Source organism: Zootoca vivipara, chromosome 1, assembly GCF_965207765.1.
Source record: "Zootoca vivipara chromosome 1, rZooViv2.hap1.1, whole genome shotgun sequence".
Lineage (NCBI taxonomy): Eukaryota > Metazoa > Chordata > Lepidosauria > Squamata > Lacertidae > Zootoca > Zootoca vivipara.
In genome coordinates, this window is record NC_142582.1 from 15,707,939 (window position 1) to 15,728,087 (window position 20,149).

The 20,149-nt window shown below is 40.9% G+C and overlaps 1 protein-coding gene across 6 annotated transcripts; it reads right to left on the reverse strand.

The window, feature by feature from the left end:
• Nucleotides 1-2,039: 2,039 nt before the first annotated feature.
• On the reverse strand, nt 2,040-18,449 carry AKAP19 (A-kinase anchoring protein 19). Of its 6 annotated transcripts, none has more exons than XM_088676188.1 (3): nt 18,292-18,449; nt 10,790-10,864; nt 2,040-4,318 (listed from the first exon to the last, which is right to left on the reverse strand). In XM_088676188.1, exon 3 carries the CDS (start codon nt 4,190-4,192, stop codon nt 3,929-3,931), a length of 264 nt encoding a protein of 87 aa, XP_088532314.1. In that variant the 5' UTR covers nt 4,193-4,318; nt 10,790-10,864; nt 18,292-18,449; the 3' UTR covers nt 2,040-3,928. The 6 variants fall into 6 exon arrangements, with proteins under 6 accessions (XP_088532314.1, XP_088532316.1, XP_088532318.1 ...); XM_088676190.1 differs by lacking the exon at nt 18,292-18,449 and adding an exon at nt 18,087-18,224; XM_088676192.1 differs by lacking the exon at nt 18,292-18,449 and adding an exon at nt 17,748-17,833.
• Nucleotides 18,450-20,149: the final 1,700 nt, after the last annotated feature.

The window sequence follows — 20,149 nt, forward strand, 5'->3', positions numbered from 1 at the left end:
GAGGAATACCCCAAGTTGGACTGTGGCCAAGCAGAAGAGGGGAATGTGGCTCACTGTTTGTGGTTCCAGCATGATTTGTAGATGCTTGAGGAATGTTGCTCATCGTATTGTGATCACCCTTCTTAATGCGCAGGAGTGCCTTCTGTTTGTCATGTGTCTCCAGTAACAGCTCCAGTAGCCCCTCAAAGAGCTTCCACCTGCTGTGAGTTAGCAAGCCATCTCTGTGGCATTGATGTCCCAGTTGCAAAGCCAGATGTTACATCTAGCCAAGATGGTTGCTGCCATAGCCCTGGCATTGGACTTCACTGCATCCCGCACAGCGTCTGCTTGGAAAGTTGCAGCAATGGAGAATTTCTTCACTTTTTAAAAGGTAAGAAAAACTTTCAAGTGACTTTAACTCTTTAAGGAGCTTTCAGACCCCAACTGTCCCAAACAAAAGGCATTGATGGGATGGCTCCACCCCCATGTAGGATCAGCAAATTGGTCCCTGCCTGTCCAGCTGGTGGGAGGATACATCCCAGCTTCATGACTGCCTACCAGGATCCCTTGGGGAAATCATAATTGAGTTTTACCACCTGACATGATTAATGGTATGTTATTTTCAGGTTTTGGACTATACGCAGCTAGTTCAGTTCTCAGGAATTCCCACCAAGTTCTGTAGAGGAAAGTAAGAGGCTAGAGATAGAGCGAGCCCTCAACCCCAGCTAGTGAGATTGTTGGTGGTTAGTTAGGCTTAGTTTGCATCCTGGTGAGAATCCTTTTATTTGTGCCATTCACTCATACTGGGAAAAACAAAGGAAGGATATTTTGAAATGCTGCAGTATTGTCCCAATGATGGTTGATAGTAGTAGATGGCTTGGCCTTCAGGAAGTCCCTGAGGGCTGGGGAAGCTGCAATATTCATATTTAAGTTGTGTGTGGACACAGACTTCTTCCTGTACTCTGTCTACACGTTCCCTGCTCTGCCATGATATAATTTTTGCTGACATTTAAATAGTTCTTCTGTTTCTTGGGCTTCTGTAGATGTAGCAATGCCCTGCAACTAGATTCTATTGATTTTAGTTACTGTGGTGGTTAGTTAATTAACATTTACATGCCACAGCTGGCTGTAGATCTTCCTTCTATTTGTTGCACACTTCTATAGGCTTTTTATAGTAAGGCAGGTCAAGCCACTGTTCTACTTGTTTCCATGGTAATAGATGATAATGTCACAATTTCAGAATTTCTATTTCTCTGAAGAATCAATATAGCTAAAAAAAACTTAGAAAATGAGGAAGCTCGTTTGAAAAGAAACATTTTTAGTAATAGTGAATGAGAAACCGATGGAGTAACGAAAAGGAAATACAAAGCAGCATTATTCATCAGTAGCCCCCCTTAAGAAATTCAGGAACTGTGATTTCTCAATTTCCATAAATTGGGAGCAAATACACATACAGACCAATCTAATGTTCTATAACCAAGATATGAGGGGGGGTAGGATTTCTCAACTTGTGTCCTTCCATTTCCATGCATGTTTCACTACATGACATGTAAGTGGAAGGGCCACCCCCTCCTTACTCGCTTCTTGAACCATCTCCCATCTTGGTTCTTGTTTAAGGCCTTTGATACAGTACTGGACCAGGCACATCAATTGGCCTTACGGTATATGCTAAACCACCATTCTACGAACATGAGTTTGAGCAAACTGCGGGAGGCAGTGGAAGACAGGAGTGCCTGGCGTGCTATGGTCCATGGGGTCACAAAGAGTCGGACGCGACTAAACGACTAAACAACAAACCACCATTCTGTCTAGAAAGCAAAATTCCATTGCCACACAATGACAGCCACCCAGGTTTTAAGTTCAAATTTAAAGTTTTTCAACCAGAATTCAGGCTCGATATCTGTAATTAAGTTTTTAAAAAAGGAAAATGAGAGAGAAAACAACACAGGCAATGTAATCATGGTATATTTCCACATTGATGTGCCATGCCTGTTCTTTCCTCATGCACCATTCAAGCTGCTGTATGTATTTTTACAGCTCTTACTCAGTTTCCAAATAAATAGACAAAAGTATGTTTTTTTTATTCAAACACAGTTGAAAGTGATTAATCATTTGGGTAGAAAGAAAACATAACATATACTGTAAAAAATATATAGTAATAAGCTATAGTTTAGGTTACCACTTCCTTGTGACAGAAATACCAGATTTACAAAGTTGTGCTGTAGATACCAGTAGTGCTTTAAAGCATGGCTTTTGCCATATTTACTTGGTCATTTTCCTGATTTAAAATAAAAAATATGCTCAAAATAAAGTGTATTATTAATATCTATATTACACAGTATCAAATAGAAGCTAGATCTTATGTGATACACTGACAGCAATATATCTTTTATAAATTATAATAGGGGTTGCATTCAGTTTTATTTTGGTTAGAGTCCACTTTAGTGATATTAAATTACATAGAAATGAAATATTTTTAGAAATGAAATATTTTTAGAAATATTAAGAACTTCACCTGGTGTTGAAGACCTGGAGAAGTCAAGCTCTTCCTTTGTTATTACTCCAGGACTCTTAAGATTATATCTTTGCAATATGCCTGCTTGGCATGACCAAAGAAAGGACTGTGGCAGGAGAAACAATGCAGCATCTGGGACAGGTGGCTTCTCACACATGTTGCTGCTATTCCTACTACAATGAGACACACCAGAAGGAATGACAGCACTGCTTGGGGATCACCCTCCCCTCCACCCCCACCATTTCAGTACTCAAATTTTACTAAATTGAAATTTAGTGTTCAGAAATGATACTGCATGCCATAATTGGTCCAAGAACAAGTAAAAGTTCATTACATTCATAATTAAATTTCTTTCCCCCATCAATTCATATTGCCAGCATAACTAAAGAGTGGGACTCCTATGTTGCCTTGCACATCACCTGCATTTCATTTGTCTTGTGCTAACTAGAACTTGCACATCTGAAAGTAATATTGAGGACATACCCCAAACATTTTCAGCAAAACTGTTGATCATTTGACTAAATCCTCAAATAACTTACCTAGTTCTCTCCTCTTCCAGTTCTGCCTTTCATTCTGTCTGCTGCATTTCCCCTCTTATCTCTCAAATAGTGTTTTAAACTGGAATATTGTGGTCTCAACAAAAGGTATTCAAATTAAAATGTGGTATTTTTAAAGGTATGCTGCCCTGCTGTTTACTTTGTTACCAACAAAAAAATAGGCTGGGATGCTTTACCCAAGAATTTTCATTATTTGTTGAGTATTTTCAGTGTAATTTGTTTCTTAACCATCAACATTCAATGTTAATTCATCTCCCTTACAGCAGCAAGTCTTTGGTCTGACATAGAATTTGTGTACTCAACTGAACATAGTTGCAAACAACTAGCCTCAGTACATCAAAATTATCAGATATGTCTAGAAAAAGAAGCTCTGATGGTGGTATAAGCACTTATATCCCTTGTATTTCAGTGGTAGAGTTAAACACTTAGCTAACTCTCTCCTATAAGTGGGACTTAAAACTCGGGAGTTAGCAATTCACATGCCTACTTGACCATCACAACTAATAGTTATATTCTTATTTCTTAAACCCTGGCCAAACTTAATTCAACTATACCCACTGTTCCAGAGATTTCAAAAACACGAGCACTTATGCATTTGTTCTTGTGCATCTTTAGTGCTGCTGCCAATACTGAACACAACTGATTGAAGCACTGAGTTACACACAAGTTGATGAACCATTTGATGCTACTCTGTGTGGTTCTGTTAAAAACTGAATAGTAAAGGCAAGGTGTTACATTACCAGAATCAAGGCTAGCTGCATCTGTACAACCGGTGTCTTTTAAAATCACAACTGCTGTTGTATGAATGTCGCTTTATTTGCACTAGCACCAAAAACAAGAGACGCCTGACTAAGTGAGAGGAGCCAAGCCTTGCAATTCATGAATCGTCACTTTCTATGTAGGGGATGTCACTATATTTGCTTTCAACCATTGACCATTGCTTCACAGCTTGATCCAGAATCTCTAGGGAGAGACGGTGAGCAAAGTCCATCACTGCAGGGCTTGCTGAAGACGGCATCCCAGACTTTGTCTGATATTGGGAAGATTTATCTACATTACCTCCACTATATTCGCTGACTTCACGGCTTCCATCATCTAGAATAGTGTGTGGAAAGGGGCTTTTGGATTTGATACAGCCCATGGTACAATAACAGTAAATGGAAGTTCAAATTAGCTGCACGGTCAACCTTGAAGTACTGTCCTTCAGAGGGCTCAAGAATGCCACTTTCTTGAAAGCCGAGATGAGAATATGTCTCTCTCCCAATATCTGTGGAGAAAACATTTTACATGGTAGGGTTTAGATAGGTTCTTGTTTTTGGGTTCTACTCTAAAAGCAGATTTTTAAAAGACAGATTTGCTAGATAGAGTTTAAGAAAAATATAATTTGTTTCTATTTAGGCAAATGGCAATCACTTACAACAAAGGACTCTCTCCAAACACACACCCCATTTAGGACATAAATACTAAAAAGTTTGGTTTCACAACTGTTACCCACAGTAGCAATCTACTAGCTAAATGTTATTTTCAAGTTTAGCATGAATTGCTCAGCACACCTCAAAGGCTGGTTCTGGATATGAATATAGGATTGTATTCACTGTTAGCCCTACTCAGAATAGACCCACTGAAATTAATGCCCATTAATTTAAATGGCTCTACTCTTAGGATTAGTGTTGAATACCACCCATGGGCATAATTTTAGCCTAACTGGGTTTAGACTGCTTTAGTACAGTGAGGGGGGAAAGTATTTGATCCCCTGCTAAATTTGCCCATTTGCCCCCTGACGAAGCAATGACCAGTCCATAATTTTAATGGTAGGTTTATTGTAGCTGTGAGAGACAAAATAACAACAGGAAAACCCCCAGAAACCTAGAAGACAAAAGTCAGAGATTGATGTGCATTATTATAATGAGTGAAATAAGTATTTGATCCTCTATCAACCAGCCAGATGTCAGGCTACCTTGTATCTTCACTGTATGTAACGAGCTGAGATTAGCAGAACCTGTTGTACGGGAGAGGTTTTACCTGTAATCCCAGCCCGTTACAGTACCTGTACAAAAGACATTTGTCGACAGAAGCAATCCAGCAGATTCCAAAGTAGCCACCATGACCAAGACCAAAGAGCTGTCCAAGGATGTCAGGGACAAGATTGTAGACCTGCACAAGGCTGGACTGGGCTACAAGACTACTGCCAAGCAGCTTGGTGAGAAGGTGACAACAGATGGTGTAGTAATTCGCAAATGGAAGAAACATAAAATAACTGTCAACCTCCCTCAGTCTGGGGCTTCATGCAAGAGGCCTGTTCGTAACACGGAACTGACGTAAGCTGAAGTGTTGCGTCTGCGCACGCGCAAGCAGCAAAATCCAGAAGTAACCCGTTCTGGTGCTTCCGGGTTTACGCGGGACGCAAGATGAAAACACGCAACCTGAAGCGGACGCAACCTGAGGGATGACTGCAATCACAAAAGACTCAACATCTCAAGTACTTTCAGAAACTTTATGAAGCCACGTGAAATTACTTTTGAGCACAACTTTTAATGTTCAACATTAAAGTGTGTGTTCGAAACAGCCATATGTGCTGCCACCTTACTGGTCCTTAATCTCCTCTAAATTTTTATCCTTGTAAAGCAAAAAAGAATTTCATTTAGGCAGCTAATTGCTCCCCCAGAAGACTTAAGAGGCAGAACAACCAACTAGGAGATGACAGCACTAGCACTGCAAGTGCCATTAGCAGCCACTAGCATCCTGAAAATACAGAAGGCTCAGCAGTGTCCAACACTACTACACAGTCGGGATTTTGCAAGCCTCTGGCAATGCTAGAAAATCAATGACCTCTTATTAAAGGAGGGATGAACCTCTGGCTTGAATTTGGCCTGGTAGGGGGTCCTTATTATTAATATAGCTGCCAAGTCTCCCATATTCCCCAGGAAACCCCCGTTTTTCCAGCTGTCCCCAGCCGTAAAAAATGTTTTTTTGTTTTCCCCCGGTTTATTCTGGCGCGGCGGCCATTTTGGAACTGGGCGGAGCATGCTCAGAAGCGACTTTTGATGCTGCTCTGCCCAGTTCCAAAATGGCTGCAGCGTGACTTCTGGTGCGGCGGCCATTTTGGAACTGGGCACAGCAGCATCAAAAGTCACTTCTGAGCATGCTCCGCCCAGTTCCAAAATGGCGGCAGCGCTACTTCCGGCCTGGTCCCTTATTATTCAGGCAGGAACTTGGCAGGTATGATTATTATTATTGATTGGTATGGAAAACAGGGCTTGCTTTTGATGCTGAATTCAATGCATGCACTGCTGGGATTAGATCCTCTTGGGAGTGGATCCCTGCCAAATGGGCCTTGCACTCAGCCATAGATTTAAATTCTGTGCTGACTGGAAAACCTGCTTTTGGCAGTGATCTTAGGAACTCTGACTTGAAATCAAATTAAAGCCAGGGCTGCAAATGAAGAGTAGTGAGCACAATCTGATCCAACCCCCGGTTTAAAGGGTTGTATCTAACTAAGTTCCCCCAGGCCTTTGGCTAATTAAATAATCTATGACATTTTAAACGGGGTGGTGGTGGTGGTTTTATATTACTATGTTATGTTATTTTTGCATTTTTAAATTGTAAACCACCATGTGATCCTTGGATTAAGATGGTATAGAAATTTAGTAAGTTTGTGGTGCTAATGAACTTCCATATGGATTTTAAGAACTGGCTGCAGTTTCTGTCAAGAAAGGAAAGGTGGATGAAACAGGCTTCTACATTCATAGGATGTACGTTATTAGGATCAATGCATTTTGAATTGGGAACTTTTTCAGGGGCACTATGCAGTTAAAATAACATAAAATCCCCAACCATTTATATTGCGTAGAGTTCTTGAAGAAGATTCCATTCTCAAATGCATTTGGCCTAATAAAGCTAACATCTGTGTACCTACAGGTTTCCAGTCATCTTTTGCCTCCATTGTCTGTCACACACACTTGTTCTACAACTATAGCCAGAATTTTAAAAGCTAACAACTGGTATTTTAAACATACAGTACAATACTCAGCCCAGAAAGCTCAACATCAGGTTTTAACACTTAACTGGATACAAGCAGCTATTGTCATATATGTCCCAGAGAGTGAGAGCAGCAGATGATGGAAAGATGGACATCCAGTAAAATTCAATGATCACCTTAACTTTGTCAGTTAATTGTTAATGAAACATCCAAGTTCAGAAGTATTTCATGGTAGGTGTTAAAGGAATTTCTTGGACAGAAGCTGCACCTGAAGAAAAGCTATCCTTTACATATTCAACACTACAGAACATTGAACGCTGTCTTATGACAAGTCAGACCATTTGTCCAACTGAGTGGCAATGACTCTCCAGGGTTTCAGACATGAGACATTTGCAGCCCTGATCCTCTGCATGCAAAGCAGATGCTCTAAGGCAGGCGTGGCAAACTTATGACCCTCCAGAAACTACATTTGAACTACATTTCCCATTATCCTTGACACTGGTTATGCTGGCTGAGGCTGATGTGAGTTGTAGTCCAACAGCTGGTCACCAATGTACTAAGGCAGGATTTCCCAAACTTGGGTCCCCATCTGTTTTTGGACTACAATCCCCACCATCCCTGACCTCTGGATGTTGGAAGTTGCAGTCCCAAAAACAGCTGCAGACTCAAGTTTGGGAAATCCTATACTACAATTTGGCTAAGAAAGAACTGACTCCACATGCAAGCTGTAGGAAAGTCTATCACTGTCCTGATCATATATAGGGAGGGTACTGTTTAAAAGCCACCATGTGCAAAACCCCTAATGCATGCACTGCTTGTGCACCAGTCATGCTCTCAGGACCTATAGTGTTGATGGATGCACAGGTTTTTAAACATGAATGAGTCTTATATATACTTTATAATAGAGACTTTTCTGTGGCATAGAAAAAATACAGTCTTAGCCAATTTAAGACCAGGTGCATTTGACAGCTAACAAGGGAAGCTTATTAACGGAATTTGCAGCAGTAGTTGTCAAATCAAACTGTCAGTCCATGTTCAATATTTTCTGACATGTTTTCAGCCTCCTAAGGCAGAGTGGCTAATCAGTGCACCTTCTACTTATCATACAGCAACTCCAGGATTAGTAAATTAACACAAGCCAATTTTATGACTTGAAAAAAGGCTTTTCTAACCAGTCTGAAAAAGCATTTTAATGACAGAAGTTCAGCATTGTTTGAAAATGAATGCAGACATTGGGTTATTGGTATTATGCTATAACTACATCCAATGTCTTAACTAGTTGACAGGTCAAAGAAAATGGTCTGCCTAGCAGTTCCTTAACATGTCTTAAAATATTTCTTTCAACCCTACCTGGAATACACAAATGAAGAAATAATTCCCTTATTCCTGTTAGCGAGGGGACTCTTTTCATTCCACTATTCATTTTCTTCATCTAGAAAACCACTGAAGAATCCTACTCCCAAGTACTAACCTCCAAAAAGACTACTACTGAACTGCATCTGTACTATATAATAAAAAGGCAGTTAGATTTTGGGATTTTGTACTAAGGCTGCGGTGTTCTGCAGCCAAGAACTCAAAAGTACTGTATATCAGATAAAATCCTATTATTGGTATTATGCAAATACACCACTTCTCCACAACTTGACTCAAATTATAATGCTTCACACAATGGCCTGATACAGATGTAATCAACAAACACTGGTTTGTTGTTACAAGCTTCAAGATTGCACATGAAAGGAGGATTTTTAAAACTTTATCTCCTGGTGTACATTGTGTACTTAAGACTTCTAAAAAGCTGTTGAGAATATCCCATGCCAAAGACTCCTGGGTAGACTTGGCAGACAAGGGGTAAGGGAAGAGGCCCTCTAATGGATCATTAACAAGGAACAGGAAACAGAAAGAAGTCTGTGGAAGGATGCAGAAAGTGGAGTCCCTCCAAGGATTGTTATTGGGACCTATGCTTTTTAACTCATTCATATATGAGCTAGAGTTAGAGGTGAACAATGAGTTAGCCAAATTTGCTGATGCCAAATTGTTCGGGATGGTTAAAGCAAAAGAAAGACAAGAAGGAGCTCTAAAAGTATCTGTCCAAACTGAGTAAATGGACAGTAAAATGACACATGTAATTCAATGAAAGCAAACGTTAAGTGATGCATGGGGTTTTTTTTTTGGGGGGGGGGAGAGAGGGAATCCTAATTTCACATATAAGCTAATGGGGTCTAAACTGTCAGTGACTGACCAGGAACGAGACATTGGTGTCATAGTGGATAGCTCAATGAAGATGTCAATTCAGTATGTGGCAGCTGTGGACAAAGGTGAATTCCACATGCTGGATCATGCAGAAAGATTGAACAATAAAACTCCCAATGTTATAATGCCACTACACAAACTATAGTGCAACCGCACTTGGAATACTGTGTATGGTACTAATCACCTCACCTCAAAAAGAAATTTGTAGAGCTGGAAAAAGTTCAGGAAAGGGCAAACGAAATGATCAAGGGGGAAAAGCAACTCTATGAGAAAAGGTTACAACATTAGGGGCCTTTTAGTTTAGAAATAGTGTGAGTAAAGGGGAACCCAATAAAAGGTGTACAAGGTTGTACAGAGTGTGGAGAAAGTGGACAGGGAGGTTTTTCTCCCTCTCACATAATAGGAAAACAATGAAGCTGAGTACTGGATGATTCAGGACAGACAAAACAAAGCACTTTTCCCCACACTGCATTGTTGAACAATGAAATTTGGTCCCACAAGATGTAGTGATGATGGCCACCAACTTGAATGGCTTTAAGAGGATTGGATAAATTCATGGATGAGAAGACTATTAATGGCTGCTAGACACAATGGCTATGTACTGCCCCCACTGATGGAGGCAATACAAATAACAGTTGCTGGAAAATGCAGATGAGGTTCTGCCTGCAGGGTTCCCATGGGCATCTGTTTGGCCACTGTGAGAACAGGATGCTGGACTAGGTCCTTCTTGGACTTTGAAAGGGGGGGGGGCAAACTTATGAGATATACAGAAACTAGTGAAAAAAGGGCAATAGGCATTCTAATTGTGGAAGTATGGCCAATCATTCCTTAGCTTTAGGTTAGTAGAACTATGTCATCACATAGTGTGTATCTGAAGAAGTGTGCATGCACACGAAAGCTCGTACCAAAATATAAACTTAGTTGGTCTTTAAGGTGCTACTGAAGGAATTTTTTTATTTTGCTTCGACTCAGACCAACACGGCTACCTACCTGTAACTATGTCATCACAAATTTCAGTTACATCTACTCAATAAATCCTATGGATTCAAAAGGACTTGCTCCCAGATAAGTGTATGTATAGGATTACAGATAAAATCTTTCACTAATTCCGTGGGGTTTAGGCTTGAATTTGGCTCATATTTTGAGCAACGGTTGTCTCACATTTCAGCATTCTTTCTATACAACTATGTGACTGGAAGCAACATGCAGTCTAAAATGACAAAAGCCAAGAACCTGAACATTCTGCTCAGGCTGCTATGTTCTACATTCTGTTCCATACAGTTTTTCTACCCCTGCTTATTTCACTTCATTAAATTAAGCATACTGAAGCCTAATTGACCAGCTGGGCATGAAACATTTCTCTCATTATGATTTACAGCTCCTAAACAAGGCCTTGTCTTTGCCAGAATACTCTGTCCTAAGACTATAGTTAGATGTGCCAAATACCTCTTTTGAAAAGGAAAAATTTAGCTGCAACCTTTTCCTTAAGTGTTTATGGAGGCCACTTACCAATTAGTATCTTGCTTTGAGTGTATTTCTCCAAATGATCCACAAAATAAGAGGCACAACTCGCAGTCTAGGTTCCTGTGTAACAAATAGAGAATTTGTTCTTGTTAAAACTAAGCAGCCTCAAATGAACAAAGCTGCCCTACCACAACCCCTTACCTCTTTGCCCTAACAGTTCTGACAGGTCAACTCTATTCATGTTTATTCAGATGCAAGTCCCACCAAGTTAAATGGGATTTACTTCTTGGAATGTATGTTTGTGATTGCAGTTTTAATTTGGCAAGCATTTTAACCAGAAATGTGTTTTGCTTTTAAAGTACAGTGGTACCTCAAGTTATAAATGCCTCAGGTTACAAACACTTCAGGTTACAAACTCCGCTAACCTGGAAGAGTTACCTCGAGTTGAGAACTTTCCCCCAGAATGGGAACAGAAATCATGTGCTGGCGGTGGCGCAGAGGCCCCATTAGCAAAAGCACGCCTCTAGTTAAGAACAGTTTCAGGTTAAGAACGGACCTCCGGAATGAATTAAGTTCATAACTAGAGGTACTACTGTACAGTCCAGAAGAGCCAAAGTACGTCGTGTATTAATTACTAAGCCTTTAATTCTATCTTACCATGCTTGCACCATATAGTATAATTGTACTCTTGCATTTTTTAAAAAAAACACCATTGTTATCTTTTAAGATTATGCCTACAACAATATTTTTCCCATGTAGAATATAGTGTACACCAAGAATTTATGAGGTTTGCCTTGAACTATGCTACAGAAATGCTTTTATCAGTATGCTAGCGTTTTTTAATCTTTCAGCATTAAAACGGTAGCTTGCGTATATACATACAGCATCATATGTCCAATGACAAATCTATGGTAACATTCTACCTTACTGTCCCAGAGCTAGTCTCTAAATTTTTTGTGTGTTTCTCTGGTAAAATACAGTTTTAGAAAGGATGTCAGGGTTTCCTTTTAAATAGAGCCCCATCTTATCAGAATATCTAGAAGTTGCATGTGACAGTGCTTTAAGTGGTGGGAAGATACATTTTGATTTTAGCACACACCATCACCACCTATCCAGATAGAAAACCTATAATGTGTTGAGATTATAGCTATTTTAGAGTAGTAAGGATAACTAGATCTATTCCCATATTAAACAATAGTAAGAAATGGTCACAATCACTTAATGCAGAGGTTTTAAACCTTTTTGAGTAAACAGTTCCCTTAATCAACTACCTTCTTTCTGCAGCACCCCTGTGGGGCCCTGTATGTCACCCCTTGCAGAGCTACCAGCCTCTCACCCTTTTCTGACCCACCCTTGTGTAGTGTTCCCTCAGCCTCCTCTCCTCCCCTATCCTTGGGAGTCCTCTGGGCAGTCTCTGAGTCCCCACCGCCCCAAAGAGAGGTGCCTCCTAGAGGCACCATTCGCCTGCGGAGCTTATAGCCAGGGCTGCTGCAATAAACAGCTGTGCAAGCCTTTGGTAGGCAGAGACATGAAAAGGTATCAGAGGAAGGAGGGAAAGAAAGAGGGACAGAGGTCAGTGTTGCCCGCGGCACCCCTGACCATCATTCGAGGCACTCCAGGGTGCCACGGCACACTGGTTGAAAAGCACTGACTTAATGAACACAACCCATTTGAGAAACTATGGATGATGAGCTATTGACAAGAAAATGAGTAGAGCTTATAATAGACAGAAGACAGCATTTGGAAATGTGTGGTACAGTAGTGGGAAGGGGTGTTCACATCTTTGGTGTGAAAAGTATTATTTCATTCTTGCCCCTGATATTTCCACTTGGTAGTAACTTTTCCAAATTGTGTGGTTATCAACAGCATTTTTAGAGTAGTCTTAGTATGTAAATATTTTTGTATATTTTTATAAAATAGTATATTTTATTTTGCCAAACTATTCTATTCTTTAGTACTCTGTAAAGTGCAACAACAGTGAAGTTTATTGTACTTTGAACAGGAAAGTCTGTACTAAATTCCACGGCCTTGGCTTCTAAACCAACTTTACTTTCTGTTGGCTTGCACAATCTCTGTCTCTCTAATCTGTGCAATCCACATGGATTTAGCAACTTTTTTTTCATATCAGAGATATTCCAAATATCCTGCACCATCTTGGGAAGATAGGAGCAGCTGTGCCACATCAGGCCAAAGATCCACAAAGTTAAGCATTCTGTTTCCCACAATCAATAATTGAAAGTAACTGTCCACTCTGCACCCCTCCCTCTGCAACTGGCATTCAGTTCCATACTGCCTCTGAACTTGGAAGATCCATACAGAGTTCATGACTGATAGTCGCTGATAGATTTATCCTTGATGAATTTGTCCAATCCCCTTTTAAATTCATCTAAGTTTTCCGTCATCACCATTATCTTGTGATAGCAAATTCCATAAAATTAATTATGGGCTGTGTGAAGAAATGCTTCCTTCTTATGTCCCAAATTTCCTGGCTATCAATAACATTTGATTACCCTGTGTTTTGATATTGTGGAAGAGGGGGGAAACATTGCTCTGCCTACTTTCTCTACACCATGCATAATGCTGCCCGTCTCTATCATGTCCCCCTTTAGTTACTTTTCTAAACAAAAAAGTTCTAAAGCTTGTAGACTTTTTGCCACAGGGCAAGTGTTTATTTTGACTGCAGTATTCTATGCCTTTCCCTAATCTACAATATCCTTTATGAAGTGGGGCAACCAGAGCTGCACACATTATTCCAAGTGTGGCTGAACCATGGATTTGTATTAGGCCACTATGAACTTCATCACTCATAACTCCTCACATGGATTTTACATTTATCACAGCTATCACACATTGGGTTGATGCTTTAAGTTACTTACCACAACCCTAGTATGTTTCCCCTAGTTAGTCACTAGCAGTTCAGAAGCCATTAGTGTATACAGTGGAACCTCGGTTTATGAACACCTCGGTTTACGAATTTTCGGTTTACGAACGCCGCAGACCCATCTGGAATGGATTAATTCACTTTCCATTACTTTCAATGGGAAAGTTCGCTTCAGTTTATGAACGCTTCAGTTTATGAACAGACTTCCAGAACCAATTATACCCATGCTTCGGGTTAAGTACGCTTCAGGTTGAGTACTTCGCGGACCCTTCTGGAACGGATTAATCCACTTTCCATTACTTTCAATGGGAAAGTTCACTTCAGTTTATGAACGCTTCAGTTTATGAACAGACTTCCGGAACCAATTGTGTTCATAAACTGAGGTACCACTGTATATGACATTAAGAAGTTTGGCTTAATTAGATACATTTGCCATTTTGTTACCCATTCACTTAATTTCATGAAATCCTTTAGAAGGTCTTTGCAGTCTTGCTTTGGTTTTCAACACCCTGAGTGATTTGGTTACCTAAATGCTCACCTCTAAATCCAGATCGTTTATTAAGAAGTAAAAAAGCATCGATTAAGAAGGACCCCACTTCCTATTCCTCTAGATCAGGGGTCAGCACACTTTTTCAGCAGGGGGCCGGTCCGCTGTCCCTCAGACCTTGTGGGGGGCCGGACTATATTTCGGGGGGAAATGAACGAATTCCTATGCCCCACAAATAACCCAGAGATGCATTTTAAATAAAATGACGCGTTCTACTCATGTAAAAGCACCAGGCAGGTCCCACAAATAACCCAGAGATGCATTTTAAATAAAAGGACACATTCTACTCATCTAAAAACATGCTGATTCCCGGACCATCCACGGGCCGGATTTAGAAGGCGATTGGGCCGCATCCGGCCCCCGGGCCTTAGTTTCAGGACTCCTGCTCTAGATTGTGAAAATCATTCCCACTCTCTTGCTGTTGAAGCTGCTACCAACCCATAATAATTCTCATTCTCATTTCCAATAATTGGCAAGAAGCCTTTGGGGCGAGAAGTATTTCATTAAAAAGAAAACTGGAACTATGCCGTTTCTATTGGGCCACACCTATATACATGTTGATGCCATCAAAGACATATAAAAGGATGGAAACACAAAACTTCCTTTTGCAGGAGCAAGGAATTTTCTCCTCAGCAAGACTTTTTACTTTATATGCTTAATAATCCTAATCTTAATAATGCTTTCCACCAATTTCCCTGGAACAGAGATTAAACTAACTGGCCTGTCATCCCATACACCTAATCTCTTTAACAATTATTACTGGTTTTACATCATGTATTTTCCAATTCTTCAATCCAAATACTAACTTTAGGGACAGGCTGCTTATTTTTGTTACAACATACATTTTACATTTTAAATCTGAATTCTTTAAGAATTCTTGCCTGGATTCCATCCAGATAGATGACCTGATAATTTATCAGTGAACTCTAAAACTTTTTCTCGTCTCTTGGACTCATTTTTTAGGCATCCATCTTAAAACAACAACAACAACCCAGATCCAAGCACATATATATGTCCTACATTTTCTACAGTAAAAAGAGTTGCCAAGATTTTGATTCAGCTTCTCTGCAGTCTCCACATCCCCCTTTGCCACTCATTTTATCGTCTCATGTTTAATTGCCTCTCTAGCTGGTTTATTCTGATACAATTAAAGAGATCTGTATCATTGATTTGATATTTTTAGCAATATACTCTTCAAATTCTTTTTTCACTTGCAGCGTCTTGCTATCTTGCATATGTTGTGCCAGATCTTTGGCTCTTTCTTCTCATTTAGACAAGAATTCTATTTCTGAAGACAACCTTGCTGTTTATAGCTTCTTTTAATCTACTTCTTAACCATGCTGGTATCCCCTTGGATTTATCGGTACTTTTCCTGCTCTTTGATATACATTCTAGCTAAGCTTCTATTTAAATAACCTTCAATAACCTTTCACTTATGGAGGAAGTTGACTCTCTTGACCCCTCCCCTTTCCACTTCTTTGTAACTAAATCCATCATTTTCTTTTTAAAATAAAATGGCTCCTTTGAAATCAACAGTAGCCATGCTGGACTTTCTTGGTACTTTTCCACTCAACTGATGCAACTCACAGTTTCCAGTCAGTTCAACATTTACATCTCACACCTGAGAAGTGAAATGAACATTTCAGTACAAGAAGACTCTGCTTTGTCCCGCCTCAGGGATTGATTGCCACCTACAAAGGCAAGGATGCCCATGGTAAACGCTCAGGTTCAGCACTTTTTATTCTCTCAATTCTGCATAACAATGCTCCAACCTTATTCTGCATTAGTTCACATAGGGACAATCTGCAGCTCAAGAATAAGCTCAGCCTTATTCTGTATATAACACCAATGTCTCGCATCTTATGTAACTGATACATAGAAAAGAATTTACAACCTGAAAAGAGAGACAATGCATGTACTGTACTTTAAACCAAGAAAATATAACAAAACAACAACCACCAAAACAACCAATGCCCAAGAGCTGCCACTGATGCCAATATCTCCCTAGTATGTTGACAATACTGCTATTCAGCTAAAATGGTCTATGTTAGGTAACTGGACTGGTCTACTGACTTAACAGACTGAAGAAACTTCCCAGACTCTTCAACCCATTGATTTCCAAGGCAAGAGGATTGGCATTTGTATTTTTTTGAAACTGATCAATAAGCTCTCCTTACACCTTTTCCTGGCCCATAGAACAGTGTACTAAAAGCATTAACATTTAAACAGGTGCTCCACAGCAAACTAAATACTAGCCAGGCTTAACAGAAACAGCAACCCAATCCCACCACTTTACTGTTACTCTTTCATATAAATCAGCTGCCCCACTCAGGGGCAGAGATGGTAATATGGCACCATGAGCAAGGACAAAATTTGCCCCCTTTCCCATAGCTATTATTTTCACAATTATTATTTTGCTTCCCCTCAGCTTGGTGCCCTGTGCAAGGAACCACCCACAATGCCCTAAATATGGTGATGCCCCTCCCCATTTTAACCAAACTCATGTGCCATTTCAATGTGCCCACAAACAACTGTGTCCAAGGAAAATGTTTACGTGAACTTAAGCCAAAAACCTATCAAGTCCAGTACCTGGTCTCACAGTGGCATATCACATGGTCTCTGATGATAATTTCAAACACAGCTCTGTGTAAGACACACTTGTCCTTGGTTTCCAAGTGACTTCAAATCAAGCAGCTGAAAGACTGCCCTTATTTGTGTATTTTCTGCAGATTTACATATGCCTCAGCAACACCTGTGCAACCTCCAGAACTTCTAGTTGTACAAATGTAAAGCTGCTTATTATTTAATCAGAAATGAATATGAAGCTGGAATGGGTGAAGCATAACCTGGTCACCAACCAGCCTAGTCCTATGCACAATTTATTAAATTTAGTAAGACTTCTCACACAAGTTGTTACAGGAGTACTTCATTTTCCCACCTTAGAAGCAAGCAAGAAATGATACAACTTGAACTAAGATACCGCTTTTAATGGAAGAATTTAAGCAAGCTTCTAAGAAAAGCACAAAACTTTCTAGCTGGACTATCTGCCTATCCTTGGTTACACAGCTTCGGGAGTGGTGGCACTTGCAAGCTACTGATTTGGGATTCTGTAGTCTGCCTTTAGCCCATTTGCTTAGCCAGCGTCACATTTTGCTGGTTTCCCTTCCATGAATTTCTCCTTTCCGAATTCCGTTGCTATTTTTTTTAAAAAAAATGAGTGGTGACAGGTGGAATCAATGAAGCTCCACCAAAAAACGGAAGACAAGAAGCAAGTGTCAAGACTCAGCCAGCCCGGTACCAGATGTCTGCTTTTCACCGCAGCACAGAAAAGGCGGGCGAGGAACTGCACGGCTGGAGCCTCGAGTCCTAAGCCTGATGGACAGCTTAACAGGCATCAAAGCCCTTTGACGTAGGGTGTTTTGCATCTAGCAGAGACTGAAGGATGACTAGCCCCACCGGCTCCTCCCGAAAACACAGGGCTGCACAAGTCACCAAGCCATTACTTCCAGCCTGCTGACAACTCCAAAGCCCACCTTTTGCAACAGAGGGTTGCAATTCTTACTGAAACCACTTACCCCGCCTTAGTTTTGTTGGCTTCAGAGAAGCTAAGCGAAGTAGGTGGTTTGTTCCCTTTCAACTACTTGGTAGGGGGTGGGGGAGGAATGGAGTGGATTAGAAATTAAGCACCATGGGTGGGGCTGGGGCAACCCTGTGAACGCAAACAGCTTCCCGGATACTTTTATCGTAATGGGCAATATCTATGCAGAAAACACGCCAGCTGTACCCGATCAAACCGCGCAGATCACTCTTCACCCCCTGGTGGCCCAGGAACGTCTTACAGCCTTATTTTGGGGCAGCGCCCTCTCCTCTCCTCTCCTCCCCGCCCAACTCCCTTCCTCCTCGGTGTCACTCACGTTGCTCGGCAGAGATATTGCTTCCCGAGAAGATGCACGCATGCTGCGGAGCTGGGCTGAAAGAATGCAATCCTCCAACTCTGATTTGCCAATCACCCACATTCCCAAAAGGGCAGCGGCAGCAGCAGCCCCTCCCGTAGTGGATAGCTTATGGAAAAGAGCAGGGATTTGGAGGACAGGGCGTCCTTCTGCTTAGGCTACTCACTCTCGTCTTCGAGGCTGTTGCTGCAGCTCCAAACGCCGCTTGCCTGGAGGCAAGGGAATGCATCTTTTACAAGTATACTGCGGGCCCAAGTTCGGGCTCACTCCAATGCAACAGATTTTAATAGATCATATAGACTAGTCAGATCAGCAATTGAAACTGCCGGTTGTTCAGAAAACCCCAACCACCTCCGTGCAATTCATCCGCCCCTTATTGCGCTTGACCTGCACGATTAACCGCCCAGTCGCCAAATCCTGCCAATCACACAGCACTGCAGCGACACCTGGAGGTCGAGCTAAGAAGCTACGTCTAATGAAACTGACAATTCAAGGAGGAGCCCAGTTGTTGCTGTTTTAAAAAAATCAATTTGTTAGCAAGAAATTTGTCAGAGAGAAAGGCAAATAAAATTAGAGAAGAATGGCCACACTTTCCAGAGATATACAAATCTAACATCCCATTTCTCTGTGTGTGGGGTAGACAGTGTGCAACCTTTCAACTGTAGTTAGTTGCAATCTAGTTCAATTGTATATATCTGTTGACTTTACTACTACTACTACTACTACTACTACTACTACTACTACTACTTAATTCCTTTTACCCCAGCCTTCCTCAGCTGTAGTCTAGGCTGGCTCACAGAAATAAAATCTTCAAAAATAAGTATAAAATAACAATCCAAAGTAACATAAAATACAATACAGCACTAACAGTCATCAATTAAATTAAAACAATTCCAGAAGGATCCAGAAATAGTGCAGGAGACAGCCTGATCTCAACAGGGAGTGAACTCCATGCTGCAGTATGCTGTAGAATGGTTCTGAGGAGAATGTGGTATGCAGAGCCTATATGTATGTAGTATGGAATAAAGGCTTACACCTGCTTGCACACCCCACCGAGGCAAGCCTGTCCTAGCAGACAGTCTCACACTGGATTTGATGAAGACCTACATGTAAAGCCCAATATTTGTAGGCCTGAGGATCCTGACTGTGTCCCTGATTTTTAAATTTATTTTTAGGTTAGGCTTTTTTATGATTCCAAACCTAGCCCTTCTCCTCCAGTTCAAAATTGGGGGCTGCCTGGCTGGGGAAGACTCGGATTTCGTTTGTTCCTTATACCGTATATCAATATTGCATTTGTATTCATTCCACCTTTTCTCACGGAAGCTCAAGGTGCCATTTTCTCCATCTTAATCCTGTGATGGAGATTAGGCAGAGACAGCAATTGGGCCCAAAGTCACAGAATGAGGTTGTGTCTGATTTTAACTTTGGTCTTTCAGGTCCACTTAATATCCCTTTACCTTATTCCTCAATTCTGGAAAATAGATGTACCGGTAGAAGTGAATAAACTCAGGGAGGGGTATAATCTATTCACATAAGTCTGGAAACTCATGGATTCTCATGCTAACAGTCCTGTTTAGCACCTTTAATATTAACCAGTTCAGGCTGCAATTGTGTCTTAGGGAGCAATCCCCATTGAATCCAGTGGGGCTTACTTAGAAATGGGATCCCTTTTTAACCAAAGCAAAACACCTTTCAGTTTAGCTATTTGTCAAATCACAATACTTGCGTGTCCATGGTAGCTTTACAAGGGAGGAGGATGGGGAGAAAACCAGAACAACTTGGCCAGACTTATTGCTTGTTGGCTACCAGTTCTAGTGGGCACCAGCACCACTGCACACATCCCAGTTATGATCCAGCTTGGGGTCCCTGTGCTAGCTAATTGTTAAAAATAACAGCAGCAAACATATACGGCCAAACTGATGAACAACTTGGCCCTTAAAGACATTTACTCTTTTAAAAATCCAATATTCTCTTTGAACACCATTTCAAGTTAGCATTGTGGTGATACAAAATAAGTTTGGTTC